Source organism: Calidris pugnax, unplaced genomic scaffold, assembly GCF_001431845.1.
Source record: "Calidris pugnax isolate Ruff unplaced genomic scaffold, ASM143184v1 scaffold146, whole genome shotgun sequence".
NCBI lineage: Eukaryota > Metazoa > Chordata > Aves > Charadriiformes > Scolopacidae > Calidris > Calidris pugnax.
In genome coordinates, this window is record NW_015090869.1 from 150,088 (window position 1) to 173,849 (window position 23,762).

At 40.6% G+C, this 23,762-nt stretch overlaps 1 protein-coding gene across 1 annotated transcript; it reads left to right on the plus strand.

Annotated features, from left to right (window-relative positions):
• The first annotated feature begins 9,318 nt into the window (after positions 1–9,318).
• LOC106890088 (olfactory receptor 12-like) lies at positions 9,319–10,248 on the plus strand. Its single transcript, XM_014945671.1, has one exon. It carries the CDS (start codon positions 9,319–9,321, stop codon positions 10,246–10,248), a length of 930 nt encoding a protein of 309 aa, XP_014801157.1.
• Positions 10,249–23,762: the final 13,514 nt, after the last annotated feature.

Here is a 23,762-nt window from a genome sequence, read left to right on the forward strand (position 1 = left end):
ACAGTGACTTGTTTTACAGAAAGACAAAGTTAAATGTTGTTTTAAGGGCAGGGTAGACACCTTTAGCTTTGCTTTATCAGTCAGATATCCTATAAAATCAATAGATAATTTGTAAAGAAAGACAAAGTTATGCAAATTTATCTGATTTTTTTTCTGGAGGATCTTCCATTCCTTCACTGAATACATGAGGAGACCATTCCCATTTTGCGTAGCCTAGGATGAGAGCTATCCTAACTTTAAGAAGAGAGCTATCTATGTGAAGACAAAAGGATCAAGGCCATATATATATAAATTATGTGTATTTGCTGTTGAAATGATATCTTTCTAGCCCAAACTGAAGCAACTACCTCTGGAGAAAGTGGTCTCCACTCAGATTTGAGATAAGGCAGGATACAACACTTCAGGTCTCAGGGAATTACTAGTGTCTCTTGCCAAGGCTGGAAGATGATGTTTGTGCCTGTCAGAGATATATGCTGATTGAGGATCTTTGTCAACAAATTAAGGAGCTATGGGAGGAGGTCAGCAGACTTTATATCAGGGATGACGATAAAATTGATTGATAAGATCTTCTGAGACCCTGCAGATCCAAGAGCATGAATCCCCAACTGTACAGAAGGAGGGAGAGCCATAGTGAGTCCATATCAGGTTGGCTAATGGAAGCTAGGATAATGGAAACAGCATGACAGTAAAGGCTGGAAGCCTGTGACTTTTGGCAAGGAGGAAGTCTCTTCTTTTCCCTGCAGATTTACAACTACAGAACGGTTTTAATGCCCTCGAAGTAGATGGGTGGATGAATGCTCTATCCGAAGAAGAATCAGTGCCATCTGAGCCTGAACCACACAACAGTATCAGAAGGATATGGCAAGTCATGGTAACAGTTGGAGGCCCCTCTGTGGGGCATAGACTCCTCACCTCTCAACCTGCAGGGCTATCTAGAAAGATTTGCTTCTTGTCAATGGCTCAGTTCAGAGAATGATTTGGAGAGACTGCTGTGGTGGCTTAATCTTGGCTGGCTGCCAGACACCCACCCAACCACTCTCTCATTCCCCTCCTCAGCAAGACAGTGAGAGAAAATAAGATGAAAATTCTCATGGGTTGAGGTAAAGAACAAAGATATCATTTATCAGTTACCCTCATGAGCAAATCAGACTCAACTTAGTAAAAATTAATTTAATTTATTACCAATTGAAAATAGAATTGGATGGTGAGAAATAAAGACACAACTAAACCAACCTTCCCTCTACCCTTCTTCTAAGGCTCAACTTCACTTCTTAACTTCTGACTCTTCTACCTGCTGTCTTCTAAATGGTGCATCAGGCTAGAGAGTGGGGTTTCATATTATCAGTATACCATAATACTGACTGCAAATCCTTCCTCATACTTTTCCCCTTCTCTAGCATTGAGTCCCTCCCACTGGATACTGTTGTTCACAAACTGATCCAGCATGAGTCTTCTGCACAGTGTATAGTCCGTCAGGAACAGAATGCTCCAACATGGGCCCTCCTCTGGCTGCAATTCCTGCCGGGAGTTGGCTCCAGCACAGGCTCTCCATGGGCTGCAGCTTCCTTCAGGGCACATCTGTCTGATGCAGCCTAAGGTCCTCCACAAGCATGTGGTCGTCTGTGGGCTGCAGGGGACAACATGCTTCAATATGGTCTTCTCCACAAGTATCAGGGGAATCTGCTTCAGTCCCTGGAACACCTACTCCCCTTCCTTCTTTTCTGACTTTGGTGTCTGCAGGGCTCTATCTCTCAGATTTTGCTCACTCCTCTCTCTCAAATCTGCCACACAGTGTTTTTACCCTTTCTTAAATGTGTTATCTCAGAGGTATCACCAGCTTCACTGATCGGCTCAGTTCTGGGCAGTGAAGGGTCTGGCATCTGGCTGAAACTGGCTCTGTTTGACATGAGAGCATTCCCTGGACTCTTCTCACAGAGGGCTCCTTTCAGGGCTCCTGCTATGTAAACCTGGCCACGTAGACCAAATAAAATTGCCTAGCTTGTCAAAGCCTTCCAACCTCAACAACACCATGATGCTATGGTTCTTCATCCTCAGATATGCTCCTCTCTTTAAGTCAAATTTTAAATTTCTTCTAATAAAAATGTTAGGTTATTTCATATTTCTTGAGTGGTGCAGCTGACATACCTGAAGGACAGGATGCCATTCAGAGGGACCTGGACAGGCTCAAGAAATGGGCCTGTGTGAACCTCATGAGGTTCAACAAGGCCAAATATAAGATCCTGCACCTGGGATGTGGCAAATCCCAGTATCAATGCAGGCTAGGGGGTAAAGGGACTGAGAGCAGCCCTGCTGAGAAGGGCTTGAGGATACTGGTAGGTGAAAAGCTGGACATGAGCCAACAATGTGCACTTGCAGCCCAGAACTGTAGTGATATTGTTCTATTCCACCACTCTTTTCACTTATGCCCACCCCAAGGTCATGTATACCTACAGTGCTAACAACTTGGTATCAGTCATGTACACGGTAGTCGTGCCACTTCTGAATTCTCTTAATATATTGTCTCAGAAACAAAGAAGTCAGGTTTGCCCTGAGGAAGACCTTTAGTTGCACAAGCCGCACCTAAGAAATCAACTAAAGACTTCTGGAGAAGGGGCTTCGGTCACGAAGATCAATTGGCAGTGCTGATGAACTGAAGTCAGGAGGTCCAGACCCTAATCCACACCAAAGTGAAACTCTCCTATTTATGTAACCCAGTAACCACATTTATCTTACTACACATTGATAAATTGAAGTTTGATCTATGTATATACTAGGGATTTTGGTTGGGAGGGTTTCTTGGCTTATTTGTTTTCCCCCTACGTTTCTGCACTGCCTACCTTTCTTAAAAGTCTTCATCTGAATGAATGCTTCAGTTTTAAAAAGAAAGTTTTAAAATGCATGAAACTGAACCCTGGATTTTGTTTGCCTTAGGTAGATTACTAGGTCCAGAAAACATTAGGTGGTATTGTAAAACACAGGTAAAATTCACATGTCTGCATCTGATTTATTTACACTGTGATTCCGTCATTGTCCCTGGGAAGAAATAGGCAGTGGGAAAGGATGAGTAATCTTAATTTTTTTAGATATCTGATTTAGGATAAAATGAAACATCCTCTGAAGGAAGCAACTTTTCTAATATAGCAATATGTAGAGTATAAAGTGAGTAGCTCACGCTGTGGTATAACTACAGTGTCACTTGGACTCAGCCTCTGGTTCACACCAGGGCCCTGAGTAATGATATCATACCCAGGGCACACCAAACAATTCAAGAGGAAATTCAGACAGAATTGATAGTATAGATCACTTCAGTGCTTTAATCACTTCAGGCTGCATGAACCTTGGATCAAGAAGAAGTCTAAAGACACAGCTAATGCGTCTGAGTTAAATACTGACTATCTGTGAGAAAATCTGATTATCAGTTAGAAGTCTCTCTATGTGTCCCGGTTTGAAGTAAAACAGAACCAATTTCCTGTTCTGTAATTTTACATCTTAGCTAGGCTTCTTCTAAGTGTCTGAAATTAATGGCATATTGTGAAGAAAACCGCTCGTTCTCAGAATGATAAGACTGATTTTGTGCTACATGCCAAGGAATGGTGTGCAGAGAGGCTCTTGCTTATACTTATTGCTTAAACAACCAAGGTCAGCCCATTTCATTATTTGCCCCGTTAGAGGGTCTGAAATGGAAAAAGTGATCACACCTGTGGGGAGGAGTGGACAAGACAGTTGACCCAAACCCGACCAACTGGGGCGTTCCATCCCATCTGCCCCATGCTCAATATAAAAGCTGAGGGATCAAAGGGTCAACTCTCTTTCTTCAATGGGCGATGTCCGAAGAGGTCTCTGTCTGTTCATCTGCCTTTGATCCTGATCCATGTGTTCCTGACTCCAGAGCTAGAATCCAGTTCCCATCTATCACTGAGTCCAGTCTGGCATTTCCCTAGTGCCTCCAGTGATGTGATTGTCATCCTGGGAGCTTGATACGGTTTTGTGTGTATTGTATCTATTGCATTATTTTCTTCTTTTTGATTTTAATATTAATTATTCATTAAAGTAGTTTAATCAGTTCTAAACTCGTAAAGCTCGTCTCTCCCTCTCCTCTCTTTTGGGGGGCAGGAGAGGTGGCGGAAGGGCCATCTGTCAGTCTGGTTCTGTTAAATTTGGCTGATACCACGACACTAGGAAAAAATCGCCTCTAAGAAATCTACTCCATGCTCAGAATATCACAGTGATTCAAAATGTTTAATGTCTGTAATAATTAAATTATAATAATAAAAAAGATAAAAATCTGTCTGACGAGTGTATATCTATATGGCCATGTTAAATGTGGGTTTGAGTTTATAATTAAGACCAGATTTTCTGATATTCTGATACTCTGTAATAGCAGACTGCTTTTTTATTTTTTTGCAGTTAATGAAACGTTTAGTTTTCCAGTGAGGAAACCTTAAGACACTTGCTGGAAGAAGTTCTTCTGTCCATACGGTTGCTATGGATACAACTGATCCAAACAAGACTTTCTGAGGAATTGAGCACAATTTTAAGGAGAGGTGCCAAGAACAACTTGAAGTTAATCAAACTGGGAAGCTATTGCCAGAAATGTAAGATGCTGGCTGTATTCCAGGTATTAGCAGAAAATAGGCTATGAGAAAAAAAATGGCACAATATGAATATACAATACAATATGAACCATGACAGGGGAAAGAAGCCAAAAAAAATTCAGTAGTTTTTTGGTTTTGCATTTGAGATCAAGAGCCACAGAGATAGATATATAAGCATGGATTCCTCAAAAAAATAACTAAAAATTAGATATCTTAGTCTGATGTCTGATTAGAGGTCAAAACAAACTACCCTAGGGTCCTTTACTATTTATACTACGTGAACACAGATTATCACACCCAGAGGATATTTATTCTATTTAGCTTTAACAAAAAGATATAATGAGTCAGTCTCCAAAAGTGTCTGTTTGTCTCGTAGATTTTAAACATAGTCTGTAATGCTTAGATCATGCTTGTGTTAATTATGGATAAACTCCAGCTAAGCCCCAAACACCCGCTTGCTTAGTCTTCCCTCAGTGGGATGGAAGAGAGAATCAGAAGGGTAAAAGTGAGAAGACTCGTGGGTTGGGATAAAGACAGTTTAATAGGTAAAGAAAAAGTTGTGTGCGCAAGCAAAGCAAAACAAGGAATTAATTCACTACTTCCCATGGGCAGGCAGGTGTTCAGCCATCTCCAGGAAAGCTGGGCTCCATCATGCATAACAGTTACTTGAGAAGACAAAATGTTATACTCCAGACATCCCTCCCTTCTTCCTTCTTTCTCCCAGCTTTTATTGCTGAATATTAAATATGGTATGGAATATCCCTTTGCTCAGCTGGGGTCAACTGTACCAGTAGTGTCCCCTTCCCAGCTTTTGGTCCACTCCAGCCTACTTGCTGGTGGTGGGTACAGCATGAGAGGCAGAAAAGTCATAGACGCTGTGCAAGCACTGCTCAGCAATAACTAAAACACTGCTGTGTTATCAACATTGCTTTGATCACAAATCCAAAACATAGCCCCATACAAGATACTTTGAAGAAAATACTGTATCTTAGCCAGAATCAGTACATTGTCAAGTCTACTTTATTCTTATTACAATATATAAAAGTAAAACATTTATACATCAATAATCACCTAACCTATTTCTCCCTTTTTTTTCAGTTTCTCATACATAAAGTGAAACCCATAGCATTCCAGTACCCCTTAGTGAGCTTTCCACTGAAAGGATGTGTATAGATATAGTGATTCGACTTCACACGTTGACTGCAGCAGTGATGTATTCAGATAACCTGAAACAAATAAATTACCTATCCAACAGGGATTCCTAAGTGTTCTTAGGGAAGGAGAGAACACAGACAAGTATTATACAAACACAAACATCCTGAGAATGCAAGTTCTCTCTTATATCTAACAGTTTATTTCTGGAAGCTTTCCTAATAAACACTTGTATATTCAAGGTTAGGTGCCTTTAGAGTATTGTAAATAAATCCCCTCCCTGCTAGATAAGACTAGCAGTCCAATCTTATCTCATCTTTTGAGAACCTTACCATCTCTCTTAATCTTATCATCTGCCTCAGGGAGCTGGTGAGGATGTAAGCAAAAGTAAAATAGTCTAGTTGTAGAAGGTTTTGATCTATCATGAGTCACAAAATTTGGGAAGCCTTTATATCAAGAAGGGAAACAACTCTTTCATGTAAATCAACTTAAAAATGCCATGCAAACCAAAGATAATTTAATATAGTCTACTGTAGCTAAATGTGATGCTGAAAAAAAATGTAAATTTGCTTTTTGAAAAATAACAGGATGTCCTAGAGTGCCCAAGATACTTACACAGTTGTGAGATGTTTTTTTCTTCCTGGAGTGGCTGCTGTAGTTTTCCTATATAAAAGGCCTTTTTTAGCCATCTGCATCACAGATGTTATTTAGGACGTGAGTAGGCTCTCCCTGCCAGTCAGAGAAGAGAGCACATTTAGTGAAAAAAGGAACCACACTGGTTGGAAAAAAGGCAATGGTGTCTGCTCTATTTTGGTGTTCTGGAGGGAAGAAGATTCTAATGGCCAATAGGGTTTTGATTAGATCCACACTATTTTGATTATCAGAAAAAAATCTTTAAGGGGCATGTGGGAAAATAACGGAAGATTAGCGAGGAGGATTGTAAATACGCTCAAGGGACTTGCACCTGGGGTACTGGAAAACACATCTATCATGCCAATTGCTGTTTGGTCTCGAGTCTGTGAGCAGAACATCCACACTGAGATAACTTACGCCTGTGATGGACTCAGGGACACCTTATCTCGCCGCTTGAGGTTCCTGCCCTGTTGTTGGAGAAGATCAAAGCACAAGGGAGAGGACTATGCCTGCTGGAACTCTTGAAAAACCAGCTAAGCAGGGAGGTAGGCCCCCACTTTGTTCCCGCTGCTGCTTTACTCTGGCTGCTAAGGACTCTGGCTAATAAGGACTCTGACTGACAAGGACTCTTGCCAGCTTTGCAGTCCCTGTGTTCCCTGCTTGCGTGTCTCCACCCAGGTGCCGCTTTGAAGACTCCCCGAGTTGTGAGGTATCGAGATTAAACTTGTTCTGTTCCTTTATTTGTGGTCTCCTGGTTGTTCCTGTGTCCTGACTGCATCGGCTTACACAGGACACTTAGGTAATGGTGAAAAAGGTAGGGTTAAAAGACACACAGAAGCAGAAGTACACTTTATTGTTCATGTTTTCTTCTTGGGTTCTCTTCTTTTGCATGCAAAGACAAATGGCACAAGAGAAAAACTATCTCATTTGAGGCTTAGATGACTGCTGTTAAGGTCTAGAAGCTGAATCCCTAGTGGTTTCATGCACACCTATTAAAGCATCTATGAGCAACATGCTAAGAAGAGTACTCTCACAACCATCAAGATGAAAGTTCAGTGACCTGTTGATTACCAGGAGACTATTGAGAAATCAGTTGAGTAGAAAAAATGCTCAATGTTTTTGGCAATGTATTCCTGAAATCTGAATTCCAAAAACACACCTGGCTTTAATCACAATATTACAAGGTATGTATGTTGTGGCTTGTGAAGTCTAGGCTTTGCTTTGCTAAGTTTAGTGACAGAGTGGATTAAAATTCTTTGTGTCTTTATTTTGTTTCCATAGGAATTAGAGGGCTTATGAATACAGTTAGTTCTTCTGGAAAGTAAGTCAATTAGCAAGAAGCCAGTACTTAATGGGTCTACATTAGGTATCCTAGACTTTTTATTTGATCAACAAAGACAGACGATTCCAGAGACACCTTCAGATCTTCTGCAGAAGAATCACACCATGGATGCGTCTATTTTTCTCTTTTGACAGTAGAGGAAGCTTCGACAATAGAAGAAGCTTAACCATCTAAACTTAGGTTCTCCATACAGAAAAATCCTGAGGGGAACTAGCCAAAATATTTGCTAAACAAGGGTATGCAAAGAGAAGTTCTTTCTCCAAAGTTATTTCCTTGTCTAAGATGCATGAATGCAAAAACAAAAAAAAGAACAAAGAAAAAGTAAACTGGGTTTCTGAAGGTACTCAGAGCTGAAGATGTTTTTCAAGGATTATAAAAAGATGGCTGAAGTAATGTGCTAGAAATTAATTCAGTGTTTTTAAAAAAAAATTAGTTACATGAGGTTTTTGATAGTGTATCTAGTGGAAATGACAACAAAGCAAACAAAATACAAGTAACCAGATGGGGATTGATATCACTCAGCTTTATACATCTATATACATCTTTATACATGGAAAATAGTTAGCTATGACTGAACTGGACTTCTCTTTAGGTCAAAGGAGAGAAACAGAAAATCTTAGAACATGATTCATATCGTGTTTATTTCTATCCACTGAATTTAAATGTAATCTAAATTATTAGTTCTAGTGTAGGCATCAACCCACTGCATATACTCAAGACTAGGTGAGATGACACCTAATTTATGAAAACAAAATGACTAAACATAATTGAAAAGGAGTCACTTGAAATATTCTGTCCATTAATATTACGTTGAACATCACGTGTGAAGTAGATATTTTAATAGAGAAAATTTATTTAAGAAATAAGTTTTGAGAGTTTTGTTCCAAATACTTAAAAAAAACCCCCAAAAACGAAACCAAATTATCTCAGTTTCTCAGATGGAGAAGGCTTGGTTTTGGTTGTGTTTTTTTTTTATAATAGGTTTTGAGGGGGCTTTTGGGGTTGGTTTTTTTTTATTGTTTGGTTGGTTGTTTTTGTTTTTGTTTTTTTTGTTTTTTTTTTACAATTACCCACACTTTTTTCCATGCATTTTTTGGCTCATATATTTTTTAACTGTTTTCTATGATTCTATGATTTTATCAGCTGAAGCATATTCATTTGTTGGTTTTTGTTGAGGGGAGAGCAGCTTTTTGTGGGTTAGTTACAATGCTAGGGTAAGACTTTTCTGCCCAGTTATATCTGAAATAGCTTAGACTAACTTAAGAATGAAAGGTCTGTTTCTTGACTGCTTGTAAAGTAAAGCTCTAAAATAGTTTTGATGAACTGCATACAGAGTATTCCTTCATGCTGCAGAGAATATAACAGGGTAATTGCTTCATCTGTAAATGAATATATATGAAAAATCTTCAGATATGATAGATTAATCCATTTTCTATTGTTTTCCTTCTGTCTCTCTATTTTTCATATTTCTTATGTTTCAGATACCTCATCGTTTATCTGATTCCTCTAATTGCTTCTACAGACAAAGCAATCAATCTTCTAAAGTGGGAATGTCGACTACTTTCTAATTTATTTGAATGTTATCTGACAGGAAAGATGGAAAACCAGACCAAAGTAACTGAATTCATTTTGATTGGGTTCAGATCTCATCCAGGATCACAACTCCTCCTCTCTGTTCTCTTCTCCACAATGTATATTGTCACTGTGGTAGGAAATGCCTGCATGATCCTCATCATTAGAACGGACTCCAAGCTGCACACTCCCATGTACTTTTTCCTGGAGAACTTGTCCATCTTGGACATCTGCTATTCCTCTGTCATCACTCCTGAAGCAGCACTGACATTCTCACTAGGCAGAAGAATCATTTCCTATAATGGCTGTGCATCTCAAATGTTCTTCTTCTCTCTCTTTGGTACAACGGAAGCCTTCTTCCTTGCTGTGATGGCTTATGATCGCTTTGCTGCCATCTGCAATCCACTGTTGTACCAAATCATTATGAATAAAAGACTTTGTGTTTTCATGGTGATGGGCTCTTATCTGTCAGGCTGCATCAATTGCACCATCCAGACAGGCTTTACATTCAGTTTGTCCTTTTGTGGGCGCAAAGAAATAAACCACTTCTTCTGTGATGTTCCCACAGTGATGCACGCCTCCTGCTCAGACACACTTGTCAATGAAATAGTAATGCTGGCTGTATGCGGATCAATTATTGTGGGCACTGCCTTGGTGGTTTTTATCTCCTACGGTTATATAATCATTACTATTGTCCAAATGCCTTCAGCTGAGAGTAGGCACAAAGCCTTCTCTACTTGCTCTTCTCACATGCTGGCTGTCAGCTTGTTCTTTGGAACCGTTTTCTTCATGTATGGTCAGCCTGGGGCCACATCTTCACCTGACAAAAGCAACATCATCTCTATCCTCTATACTGTTGTTATTCCCATGCTAAACCCTTTAATCTATACCCTCCGAAACAAGGAGGTAAAAGGCTCTCTGAAAAAAAAGTTAAAAAGGAAAGGCTTTTATTAATACCTACACTAAGGATGAGAATGACCACAGTGTCCAATTCACTAATGACAAGGGACTTGTTTTCAAGAATCTTTTGTGATTATAGATATCAGTGTCATTGATGAGAGTAGGAGGTATAAAAGACATCTAGGAGAATTAGATCAGATGGTGTTGGTTCATATAACCAGATTTAGATGTTTACAATCCATTTGAGCTGTAATAGAGTCCTTCTATAATGATTCTATAGCCGCAAGCATTTTAGAGCCATAATTAATTCAACTGTGTATTAGAAATCTAAAATAGGACATCAAACTTGGACTCTAGCAATGCCTTATTTTTATGCATTGGAACACAGCCACTTCAGGTGGAGACATTCTCACTGTAAACATTCAAAGATAAATTAGTTCAATCAAGAGTGAAATGAATGATTTATTTGTCTGAGACTTCTCAATTTTTTGAACTTTTTTCCCTCAGTTTTGCTTTTAATCACTTCTCTTAGAAAGTTGATTGTTGGACTAGATGTTCTTAAAGGTCCCTTCCAACTTAGACAATTCTATGATACTATGATTGATTAGAAATAGGGGGACCACTGAAATTCAGGTTCCAACCATCAAGCATTGATGGGCAACTGAAATCTTGTGTCTGAAGTAGTCTAACAAGAAAAAAAAAAAAAAAAAAAAAAAAATATAGCTGAATTCTGGTTCCTTGGTTTTGCATGCATGCTTGCATGAGTGTTTGTAACAGGACAGGAGCTATTTTTCTGTGACAGATAAGTTAGTAACAAGTAGTATCAAGACAATATGTTTAAGTTCAATTTTGCAGTTCCTTGCAGTGGTTTGAAATTTTGGTTGAAAAATGCACATTTCAAAATATGCCAGTTTGAAACTTTGCATCAAGTGTCTGAAGCATGACCTCTTGACTTATAATGTAAGCACTGTCCTACCAGAAGACTGCTCAGTTCTCATTATATTGCAACATAAAATAAATACCAGGGCTAGAAATCGGAAATTACCTTTCAGATAAATTCTTTAAATTAATTATTTGTTCACTTCCTACTCAAAAGAAATGATATCACTTTAAAATAAATGAATTGCTATCCATAGTTACCTCTTACTCTCTTAAAGAGAAATCTATACTGTAAGAATCTATACTATAAGCTCAAATGCAAATGCCTATATTCCCATGCATGCAGAACTATGAAGGAATATCTCTCTGTGTAGATGATGTACCATAGGTATTTCTATGAGTGTTTGTTTTCTACCAGCCACTGTTATAACTAACTTTAGTGCTCAGTAGTCTTTCAAATTATCTAAACCAGTAGAAAACATCTGTAAACCTTGTATTTAAACTGTGTATTGGCATGGATTGCAGCTCCACTTTCAGACATTTATGTTCAGGTACAATGGAGGTCTCTGCACCTGAAGTTTAGTATTTTCTAGCAAGCTAGTCAACTCATTCCATTATAGACAAGCCTCAGCCAGGGGTCCTTTATAGTTGCCACTGTATTTCGTAGTTAAAAAACATTAAATGGTATGCACATTTTATGCCATTTGACTTAGGGACCAGAAATGTTTAATACATTGTTTAATAATACAGAGGGAGCCTGTACACACAAACCCTAAATGCTGCTTCAGTCAAAAGTATGAGGTTGGTATTTTCAGAAATCTCATTTTTTAGTTGATCCTCACCCAAATACTAAGATACTGGCCATGTATATGTTTTTCTTTTAACTATTAGTGAAACTAATCCTTTATTAGGTTAGATACTGTTAAACACTGTTCAGCTTATACCAATAGCTTAATTTTTGCCTTCTGATGGGTTGAATTTTCCTATGAAAGGTACTTTTAGAATCAGAATAGCCCAAGTTGGAAGGGACCTCAAAACCTCTGGTCCATCCCTTCATGGGATGAGATCATCCAGTACCCTGTCGAACTGCATCTTGAAAACCTCCAACAATGGGGACTGTATCATGTTCAAGTGGATGTTGTTTCAGTGAATGATTTTTCTTACTGTAAAAAATTTTTTTCTTATGTCAAGTTAAAACCTCTCCCAGTGTAACTTGTGTCCATTGCCCCTTGTCTTCTCCATGTCACTCCTTGTAAAGAGAGAGTCTCTGTCCTCTTTGTTGCCTTTTTGGTACTGTGATGAGGTCCTTCCTGAGCCTTCTCTCCTCCAGGGAGAAGAGTCTTTTCTCAGGGGACAGATTCTCCAGCCCTTCGATTATTTCGCTTTTTCTTGCCTACTAAAAGAAGCTCAATTATAAGCTTGGACTAGAAAATTGACATTTAAAAAGATTTTTTTGCATTTTGACATTAAATTGACATTTAAAAAGATTTGCTGTAATTTTTAGCGAAGCGATCATAAGCCATCACAGCAAGGAAGAAGGTTTCCAATGTACCAAAGAGAGAGAAGACGAATATTTGAAATGCACAGCCATTATAGGAAATGATTCTTCTGCCTAGTGAGAATGTCAGTGCTGCTTCAGGAGTGATGACAGAGGAATAGCAGATGTCGTTATCTAAAATAAGAAATGGGTCATCCACTTGATTCTACAATGGCAGATTCTACAAAGATCAGATAATTCATGTTCAGTAATGTACCTGCTCCTCTCCTGGGAAGAATGTAGATCTTCTCTGAAGTCCCTATGTCTTGATGTCCCTATGTTCTACCTCAGCACATCCATGGCTCTTAAGCACTGCTTTGATTTAAGTTCTGGGGTTGAATTCAGCAGATTCCTGAGCTGCATTGAATCAGGGATTTGTGTTCTTAAAGGAACTTTCAGGACGTTCACGTTCAGTCATTCTGGAATCTCTACATCTCTCTCACACACACTCAAACATGCAATGTGTGCAAATGCAATTCATCCACTTCTCTAACTAGATAGATAGCTGTGTTTCTCTCTGTTTGTCTAAAGTTAAAATCAAATAACAAATAGCACTATCAGAGAATTTGACTCTTTCAGACATCTACTTTCAACCTATTGCCATTACTTCCTTGGGCAATAATTTTTTAACTTCTTTTTAGAAACTTACATTCATGACAAGAGCGTCTTTTCCCCAGACTCTTTGTACCAGTTTTACTGTAATTTACTCCCTATAATAGAGCCTTGGGATGGCTACTTAAGGGATCAGGAACACAAGTTGTGTTCTCTTCTATCCCTTCACTAACAATGATGAATGAGGAAACAGACAGGAAGAGGCACCAGGTCAATTTGTGGCTCCAGGACTGGTGTTATCAGCAGGGCTTTGGATTTTTCAATCATAGGCTGCTGTATGAGACACCTGGTGGCAGGTGGGAGTCACCTGTCCCAGAGGGGGAAAAGAATTTTGGGGCAGGAGTTAGCAGGGCTCATTGACATGGCTTTAAACTAGATATGAGGGGGGAGAGGGAGATAACTGGGACTGAGAGGATTAAACCCGAGGGAAGCATGCCAGGGCTTGAGGGATGGGAGAGTAGTGATGACTCTTGCTCTCTCATCTGGGTTGATTTACAGGACACCAGGCCTGCTTGTGACCTGGGGGGAAAGCCTACTACTACTGCTAGCAAAGCCTTGCAGTCCATTGTCTCAGTGGCAGTGGGGGATGGTGATACATATGGTAGCGAAGACATAAGTAGTAGTAATAGGGTGGCAACTACAGAAGTGACTGAGCACGGTCAGGTAGGAAATAGGGCTCGTCCCCCCAAAAAAGTGGCAGGACAACCAGCCCAGCTGAAGTGCATCTACACAAATGCACACAGCATGGGCAACAAACAGGAGGAGCTGGAGGCCGTTGCGTGGCAGGAAAGCTACAATTTAGTTGCCGTCACAGAAACACGGTAGGATGAATCAAATGACTGGAGTGCTGCAATGGATGGATACAAGCTCTTCAGAAGCGATAGGCAAGGAAGAAGAGGAGGAGGGGTGGCCCTGTGTGTTAGGGAGGATTTTGAATGTCTAGAACTTATTGAGGGCAATGGTAGAGTTGAGTGCCTATGGGTAAGAAGGGGAGGGCCGGTAAGGCTGGTATTGTGGTGGGAGTCTGTTACAGACCACCCAACCAGGATGTAGAAGTAGATGAAATGTTCTATAAGCAGCTGGCAGAAGTCTCAAGATCACTTGCCCTTGTCCTGGTGGGAGACTTCAACCTATCAGATATCAGCTGGGCACACAATACAGCTGAGAGGGAACAGTCTAGAAGGTTCCTGGAGTGTGTTGGGGTTAAATTCCTGACACAGCTGGTGAGGGAGCTAACTAGGGAAGAAGCATTGCTGGATCTGGTGTTTGTAAATAGAGGAGGACTTGTGGGGGAGGTCCTGATTGGATGCTGTCTGGGGCAAAGTGACCTCGAAATGATAAAGTTTTTGATTCTTAGGGAGGTGAGAAGGGGAACCAGCAGGACTGATGTCATGGACAGACGTCATGGACAGACGTCTGCCCCATGGAGGGCAGTCTTTGGTCTTTTCAAGAGTCTGCCTGACAGAGTGCCTTGGGAGGCAGCCCTGAAGGGCAAAGGAGTCCAGGAAGGCTGGACATTTTTCAAGGAGGAAGTCTTAAAAGCGCAGGCGCAGGCCATCCCTCTGCGCAGTAAAGCGAGCCATTGAGGGAAAAGACCGGCCTGGCTAAACAAAGAGATAGGGTCACAGCTCAGAGAAAAAAAAAGAGAGTTTATGGCCTTTGGAAAAAAGGGCAGGCCACTCAGGAAGATTATAAAGGTGTAGCAAAGTTATGTAGGGAAAAGATTAGAAAGGCCAAAGCCCAGCTTGAACTGAACCTGGCCTTGGATGTTAAAAACAATAAAAATAATTTCTATAAATATATTAGTAGCAAGAGGAGGACTCGGGACAGCCTCCATCCACTATTGGATATGGGAGGTAACATAGTGACAAAGGATGAGGCTAAGGTATTGGATGACTTCTTTGCCTCAGTCTTTAGTAATGGAGTAGGGTGTCCCCTGAGTACCCAGACCCCTGAGCCAGCAGATAAGGGCCTGGAGCAGAATGAAGCCCCTGTAATCCAAACGGAAGTGGTGAGGGACCTGCTCCAACACTTAGACACAAAAAAGTCTATGGGCCCAGATGGGATCCACCCGAGGGTACTGAGGGAGCTGGCGGAAGCGCTTGCAGAGCCACTCTCCTTCATTTACCAGCAGTCCTGGCAAACTGGGGAGGTCCCAGCCGACTGGCGTCTAGCAAATGTGACGACAATCCACAAGAAGGGTCAGAAGGATGATCCAGGGAACTACAGGCCTGTCAGTCTGACCTCCGTGCCTGGGAAGGTCATGGAACAGATCGTCCTGAGTGCCAGAGAAGGAAAGGCTGTGGATGTTATTTACCTGGACTTTAGCGAGGCCTTTGATACAGTCTCCCACAGTATCCTCCTGCAGAAACTGGCTGCTCATGGCTTGGATGGGAATACTCTGCACTGGGTTAAAAACTGGCTGGAGGCCGGGCCCAGAGAGTGGTGGTAAATGGAGTCAAATCCAGTTGGCAGTCGGTCAGAAGTGGTGTCCCACAGGGCTCGGTACTGGGACTCTTTCTCTTTAACATCTTTATCATTGATCTGGACAAGGGGATAGAGTGTAGCCTTGGTAAGTTTGCAGACGACACCAAGCTGGGTGGCAGTGTCGACCTGCTGGAGGGTAGAGAGGCTTTGCAGAGGGATCTGGACAGGCTGTATCAATGGGCTGAGACCAACAGGATGAGTTTCAACAAGGCCAAGTGCCAGATCCTACACTTGGGTCACAACAACCTCCTGCAGTGCTATAGGCTTGGGGAAGAATGGCTGGAGAGCTGCCTGGCAGAAAAGGACTTGGGGGTGTTGGTCGACAGCTGGCTGAACATTAGTCAGCAGTGTGCCCAGGTGGCCAAGAAGGCCAATGGTGTCCTGGCCTGTATCAGGAACAGCATGGTGAATAGGACCCAAGAGGTGATCATCCCCCTGTACTCGGCACTGGTGAGGCCTCACCTCGAGTACTGCGTCCAGTTTTGGGCCCCTTACCACAAAAAAGACATTGAGGTGCTGGAGCGGGTCCAGAGAAGGGCAACGAAGCTGGTGAGGGGTCTGGAGAGTAAGTCTTATGAGGAGAGGATGAGGGAACTGGGGTGGTTTAGTGTGAAGAAGAGGAGGCTGAGGGGAGACCTTATCGTGCTCTTTAACTACCTGAAGGGAGGGTGTAGACAAGCGGGGTCAGACTCTTCTCCCAAGTCACAGGAGATAGGACAAGGGGAAATGGCCTCACGTTGCACCAGGGGAGGTTTAGATTGGATATTAGGAAACATTTCATGACGGAAAGGGTTATCCAGCATTGGAATAGGCTGCCCACGGAAGTGGTTGAGGCACCATCCCTGGAGGTGTTCAAAAGACGGGTTGACATCATCCTCAAGAATATGGTTTAGTGATTTTTTTATTGCTTATTTATTATTTATTTTTTTGTTAGAGTTAGGTTGATGGTTGGACTAGATGATCTTTAAAGTCCCTTCGATCCTAGACGATTCTATGATTCTATAATGATAGTGTGAAGGATCTTGTCCTGTGCAAGGGGACAAAGGGAATTGCGATGTCCATTTTTAGCAACAAAAATCATCTTGCATTTGTAAAGGACCAAGCACAGTGCTTCCCCCAAATACTTAAGAAAGGTAAGTGGGTATTTTCAAGTGGGCTTCTACAAATTATTTTTCCATATCTCCAATGCCTCTCTTTAAATTGAAGTTCGAAGGGATCTCCAGAGATGATCCAGTCGAATGCTAACACATTCTGGAGGGATTTACTTCTTTTCTTAGGTGATCAAGATAGCTAAAATTGTTTGGCATAGGCAAGCCCTTAGAACTGTTATCCAAGTAATCACATTATACATCTGAAGGCAAATCCACAGCAAAATAGCACACTTGACCCACCACATCCAAACACACAAAGAATAAATAAACCATTCAATATATTCAGCCAGTTAAACACCATTGTATCAATTAACACCATAAAAAGCTCTCTAAAAATACAATATAACATATAGCCTAGGAACAACATGATGTGAGTCGTCTGTTCTCCCTGAGCAAGCTGAAATTCAAACTATTCAGGCAATCTATCAGAGCTCTGGTCGAGCTCTGTTCATGGCCCGTGTTGGGCACCCATGAATCTGTCATTGGTTTAGGACAAACTGGCCTATGACGGTGGCAGATGCTCTCCCCTCACTTCTCCAGTGCAGGATAAAAGGAGGAGAGATAAAGAGATTTAGAACTAGTTTAGAACTAACTAAACTACTTTTTCAACAAGGCCAAGTGCCAGATCCTACACTTGGGTCACAACAACCTCCTGCAGTGCTATAGGCTTGGGGAAGAATGGCTGGAGAGCTGCCTGGCAGAAAAGGACTTGGGGGTGTTGGTCGACAGCTGGCTGAACATTAGTCAGCAGTGTGCCCAGGTGGCCAAGAAGGCCAATGGTGTCCTGGCCTGTATCAGGAACAGCATGGTGAATAGGACCCAAGAGGTGATCATCCCCCTGTACTCGGCACTGGTGAGGCCTCACCTCGAGTACTGCGTCCAGTTTTGGGCCCCTTACCACAAAAAAGACATTGAGGTGCTGGAGCGGGTCCAGAGAAGGGCAACGAAGCTGGTGAGGGGTCTGGAGAGTAAGTCTTATGAGGAGAGGATGAGGGAACTGGGGTGGTTTAGTGTGAAGAAGAGGAGGCTGAGGGGAGACCTTATCGTGCTCTTTAACTACCTGAAGGGAGGGTGTAGACAAGCGGGGTCAGACTCTTCTCCCAAGTCACAGGAGATAGGACAAGGGGAAATGGCCTCACGTTGCACCAGGGGAGGTTTAGATTGGATATTAGGAAACATTTCATGACGGAAAGGGTTATCCAGCATTGGAATAGGCTGCCCACGGAAGTGGTTGAGGCACCATCCCTGGAGGTGTTCAAAAGACGGGTTGACATCATCCTCAAGAATATGGTTTAGTGATTTTTTTATTGCTTATTTATTATTTATTTTTTTGTTAGAGTTAGGTTGATGGTTGGACTAGATGATCTTTAAAGTCCCTTCGATCCTAGACGATTCTATGATTCTATAATGATAGTGTGAAGGATCTTGTCCTGTGCAAGGGGACAAAGGGAATTGCGATGTCCATTTTTAGCAACAAAAATCATCTTGCATTTGTAAAGGACCAAGCACAGTGCTTCCCCCAAATACTTAAGAAAGGTAAGTGGGTATTTTCAAGTGGGCTTCTACAAATTATTTTTCCATATCTCCAATGCCTCTCTTTAAATTGAAGTTCGAAGGGATCTCCAGAGATGATCCAGTCGAATGCTAACACATTCTGGAGGGATTTACTTCTTTTCTTAGGTGATCAAGATAGCTAAAATTGTTTGGCATAGGCAAGCCCTTAGAACTGTTATCCAAGTAATCACATTATACATCTGAAGGCAAATCCACAGCAAAATAGCACACTTGACCCACCACATCCAAACACACAAAGAATAAATAAACCATTCAATATATTCAGCCAGTTAAACACCATTGTATCAATTAACACCATAAAAAGCTCTCTAAAAATACAATATAACATATAGCCTAGGAACAACATGATGTGAGTCGTCTGTTCTCCCTGAGCAAGCTGAAATTCAAACTATTCAGGCAATCTATCAGAGCTCTGGTCGAGCTCTGTTCATGGCCCGTGTTGGGCACCCATGAATCTGTCATTGGTTTAGGACAAACTGGCCTATGACGGTGGCAGATGCTCTCCCCTCACTTCTCCAGTGCAGGATAAAAGGAGGAGAGATAAAGAGATTTAGAACTAGTTTAGAACTAACTAAACTACTTTAATGAAACATTAATAATAAAATTAAAAAGAAATAATCACATAGATTATATACAAAACCATATGAAGCTCCCAGGATGATGTCACCGGCAGGCACTGGGTTGCCAGACTGGACTCAACGAGGGACAGGAACTGGATTCCAGCTCTGGAGTCAGGAATGCACAGATTGGTATCAAAGGTAAATGAACAGACAGGGTCCTCTTTGGACATCAGCCATTGCAAAAAGAGGGCTGACCCTTTGATCCCTCAGCTTTTATACTGAGCATGGGACAGATGGGTTGGAATACCCCAGTTGGTTGGGTTTGGGTCACCTCTCCTGTCTGCTCCTCCTCACAGGTGGGACCCTTATACGCTTTTCTGTTTCAGACCCTCCAACGGGGCAAATATCAAAATTGGGTGATCTTGGTTGTTATAGCAATAAGTATGAGCAAGACTCTCTCTGCATACCCTCTTTGGCATGAAATACAAACATCGGTCTTATCACTCTTTGCTTGTAAGCGAACAGTTTTCTCCACAATATGCTGTTAATTTCAGAGCGTTAGAAGAGGCGTAGCTAAAATGTAAAATTACTGAACAGAAAGTTGGTTCTGTTTTACCTCAAACCAGGACAACACCACAGTACACACCAGTTTAATCTTTCAGTTGAACTTTTGTGGATCCAATGAGCTTGATCACCCCTTTTGTGAGCTCCTACCTCTCCTAAAGCTCTCCTGCAGTGAAACATGTCAATAAGATTGTGCTGTTCTGTTTCTCCTCTTTCTTTATTGCCACTGTATGCTGCATGATCATGGTGTTCTACTCCAACATTATTTCCAGCACAGTGAGGATCACTTCACAGGGAGCCATGAGAAAAGCCTTCTCTACCTGTGCTTCCACTCTATGGCAGAGGCACTGTATTTTGGCACAGCACTTAAAATGTTTGCCATTCCTTCTGACTTCTCTTCACCAGACCAGCTCAAATTACTGTCCGTGGCATACTGTCTTTTCATCCTCATGTTATAATCCATCATCTCCAGTCTGAGGAATAAAGATGTGAAGGATTTTCTGTAGAAAACACTGGAAAGGTGTAGTGGTACAATGCCCTCCCACCCCCTGCAGGCCACTTGGTACTTGGTGAGATCTCCCTTCCAATTGGGCCACAGAACACCACAATGGAGCAGAGTGTAACATAAGGGTCTAACATGAAAGGAAGAAAAGGCAGAGAGCAACAAAGAAAACAATAGCGTGCTCAGTCCCCACGGCTCCTACTGCTTGGAGATAATAACTATAATCAAACACTCCTGACACCATATGGATCATGGCCATGGGGTGTGTGTGTGGGGGCTACCAGGAGCCTCCAAGATCTAGCAAGCTCTGGGGTTATGTAACTATCATCCAAGTTGGGCCAGAGTGGAAATGTACCTGACCTTTGAGCTCTTCTGGATGGCAAGGGGCTGTGGCCAGTAACTCTCCTGAGTTGAGAGACCATCTCAAAGTCAGGGCAGGAGAAGACCATTCTCAAGCCTCAACTATCGCCCATTGAGGAATGCTGATGTATTGGGAGTATTTACCCTAAATCTGAGAAAGGGAAATTTTAATTACAGGCTGGTCTCTCTCATCCACCTCTCCACCTATATGGCATGAGATACACATTAGCTTTGTGGATGGGGATGTTCTTTTGTTCTTACATTAATGTGTATATGTATTGACCTGTGATTGGTAACCCTAGTCATATGGATATGTATTGATTTGGGATACCTTCTAGTATGTTAGTGTGAATATTGCCATGTTTGAACCTGTAACTAAGTTGCTGTTCGATTATTTTGTTTACTCACTTTGTAAACCATTAAATCAGTTAATGATTAAGTGCTGCTAAAATCCAACCTCTCAATCTACCTTACATCATTAATAAATTTTGAATAGCTGTTAAATCATAATAATCTCAAATATTTTTATCTGCAACAAAAGGAAATTATTCCAAGGAATCACCTCTATTAAGTCACATGCTTTCAAAAAAAGCATTTTCAGAAGCAGGTAGAAGCAAAAAGGAACAAAGCAAAGTCTCACAATGAATTTTTCTAATCAAATCTCAAGTTCCCTGTTCATCTCATTTTGAAAATCTTCCTTGTCATTTCAATTTCAATATTTTCCTCAAAAGTAGTATGCAAAATATTGCTGTGTATCACTCCTGAAAGTAAAGTAGGCTTAGCCACTACTAGAAGTGCTTCAGTACAACTAAAAGGTTGCTAATACTTTGTCATGAAGACATGATTTTTGAGAAGCTTGCAGCCTAAAGAGGCATTAGGCAACAATTTTTTTTTTGTTCATTTGATGTGGAAACATAGAAGGAGATGATTCCTGCTATGTTCCTTCATACCTGTTTTATGGAAACTCATATGGTACCTGTTGGTGCAGGAGGAGATAAAGGGAGGCGGCCAGAAGAGAAAACATCTTTCCATCTTCAGTAGTTTTGATGGAAAGAGAAATCAACAACAGTTACAGACAATTGGTGGGATTTTGGGAGGGTGGCTCTATCTATCTTTTCTCTCCTCTTCATGACAAACAGCAGAAAAATATTCCACTACTTTGTCTTTCCAAACACATAAAATAATTTTGGGAGTTTATTGATAATTGCAAAACCAGTACAAGGACTTCTCTGCAGTTGTATATGTACTACTCTTTAATTACTCCCTGATTGTACAATCCCAGTGTCTGAGACTGCCTCTACTGAACATCTTTGATTCATCTAGACTTCTGTTTGGAACATTTGGTATGTTTGAGCAGGGAGTCAAATTACCACCTGTTTCCTAAGTTAAAAAAAATAATCTCACTTCAGATAAATCCCTGTTGCTTACATGCTAGCCTTACACTGTTCCTTTATGCTTCAGAGAGAATTTGATCCACAGAAAAGGAAAATGAATCCTAGGATGGACTGGTACAGCTTCAAGCTGTGCAGTGTGGCTGCAGCAAGTCTGGAAAACTGAGTTTGTGGAAGAGAGATAACAAAAATGACAAATACATAACTGAAAGAGAAATGAATTTCCAAAAATTCTATTTCTGTTACTGGAAAGATGGATCATATTCTGGATTTGTCTGTCAGTTACCACTGTACATAAAGTGAGATTTTGTTCTCACTGCTTATGCTATAAACTAAGCATAAACATAAAATCAGGTAAGAGAAAGTAATTTCTGAACACCACAAGTACTTTTCCAAAGCAAAGGTATTCTTCATCAGATTTTTCTTTTGATGGTGACAGAATAGGAAGTATCACTAAATGCCATACTGATTTTAAAGGTGTCTGCATGCAAATAATCTCAATCTTTGCTTATGAATCTTCCGCTAAATCAAGTTTCACCACTATTCCCAAGCAAATAAAATCCGAACATTAAACATTTTGGGGAGATGAAACGAAGCCAAAAATTGATTGCTGAAATGTATGGGGTAATATTCTCCTGGAACCGAAACAAGAATCATATTGATTTGCTCCATAGGAACCTCTGGAAAAACTGAATTTTATTTTTACATTTACTGAATGACTTATTCATTTTTCCCTCTGAATTATATTTCTAGGAAGGAGCACACCCAAGAAAATTGCACAGGCTAGCAGCTATGACATAGGACCTAAAGGAGACTTCTAGCCTAATTGAACACCAGCAGGAGTCAGACAGACTACCATACAGCCATGAAATGGTATTACATGTTTATATTTTGCTACATCTATTGACCCCCTTTAGGGAACTGAAGGTAGGAAAATTAAATTTAATTCTAAGAAACATAAAGTTTAAATTGGTATGATCAGTTTACATCTAGATACTATGAGATTACTTCATCTGAAGAAGTCATGTACAGTACTTCTACAATAAATTTAACACTTTTAAAATTCATTATGCTTCTAATAAATGAGGTATTTAAATGATTGTTCTCTGAAATTGCCTGTTTCTCTCCAATAGTCATACAGGAAAGCTGCGGAGTTGACTCAGATATGAGTGCTAGCAATGACATACAGAAAACAATATTCACTCTATATACTTATGCTTACTAAAAATAGGAAAAAAATCTATTTATTCTTATATGAACTCAGATAATCTGGTTTTTACCATGAATAATAATATAAATAGAGCTTATGAATATAAATGAGTCCATAAATTAAAGCAGAATAGAAGCCAAATCCTCAGTGATAGCTGAATAAAATAAAGAAGGATAGTCTGCTTTCTTTTAATCACAAGAACGGTTGAGTTAACTGAAAAATAAGCCTCATTGGTATGTTTGAGTTCAAAGGGAGTTAGAATAATTTTAATTGCAGTATTGAAATTTTCAAAACTAAAATTTCTTTGGAAATAAAAAGTAATTAGACGCTATAATGGATTTTCACTTGGTTATTCATTTACTATGATCTTTTTCCCTTTCACCAATTCCCACTTCTAAAAGGAATGGGAGAAGGTGGAAGGGGGAAAGTTGTTTATTAATTTTACAGATAAATATAGCTTGTGGCAATAATACAGAAAAAGAAAGTAATGTATTATGTTTATATATCATGTTATATATGCACAGGTGTATACATTATATGTACGTATATGTGTATTATGTATATGAATTAATTTATATGCATACACTTACATGAATAAGTATTTGGCTGTTTTTACCTCTCATTTGAGGTGGAAAGCAGAAGCAACTCCAACATGAACTCAGCTTTATTGTGTTATTTGTTCTTCATCAGGCATCTGCCATGGAAAATTGCTGCAGGGTGACTGCATCCACACTGACAGC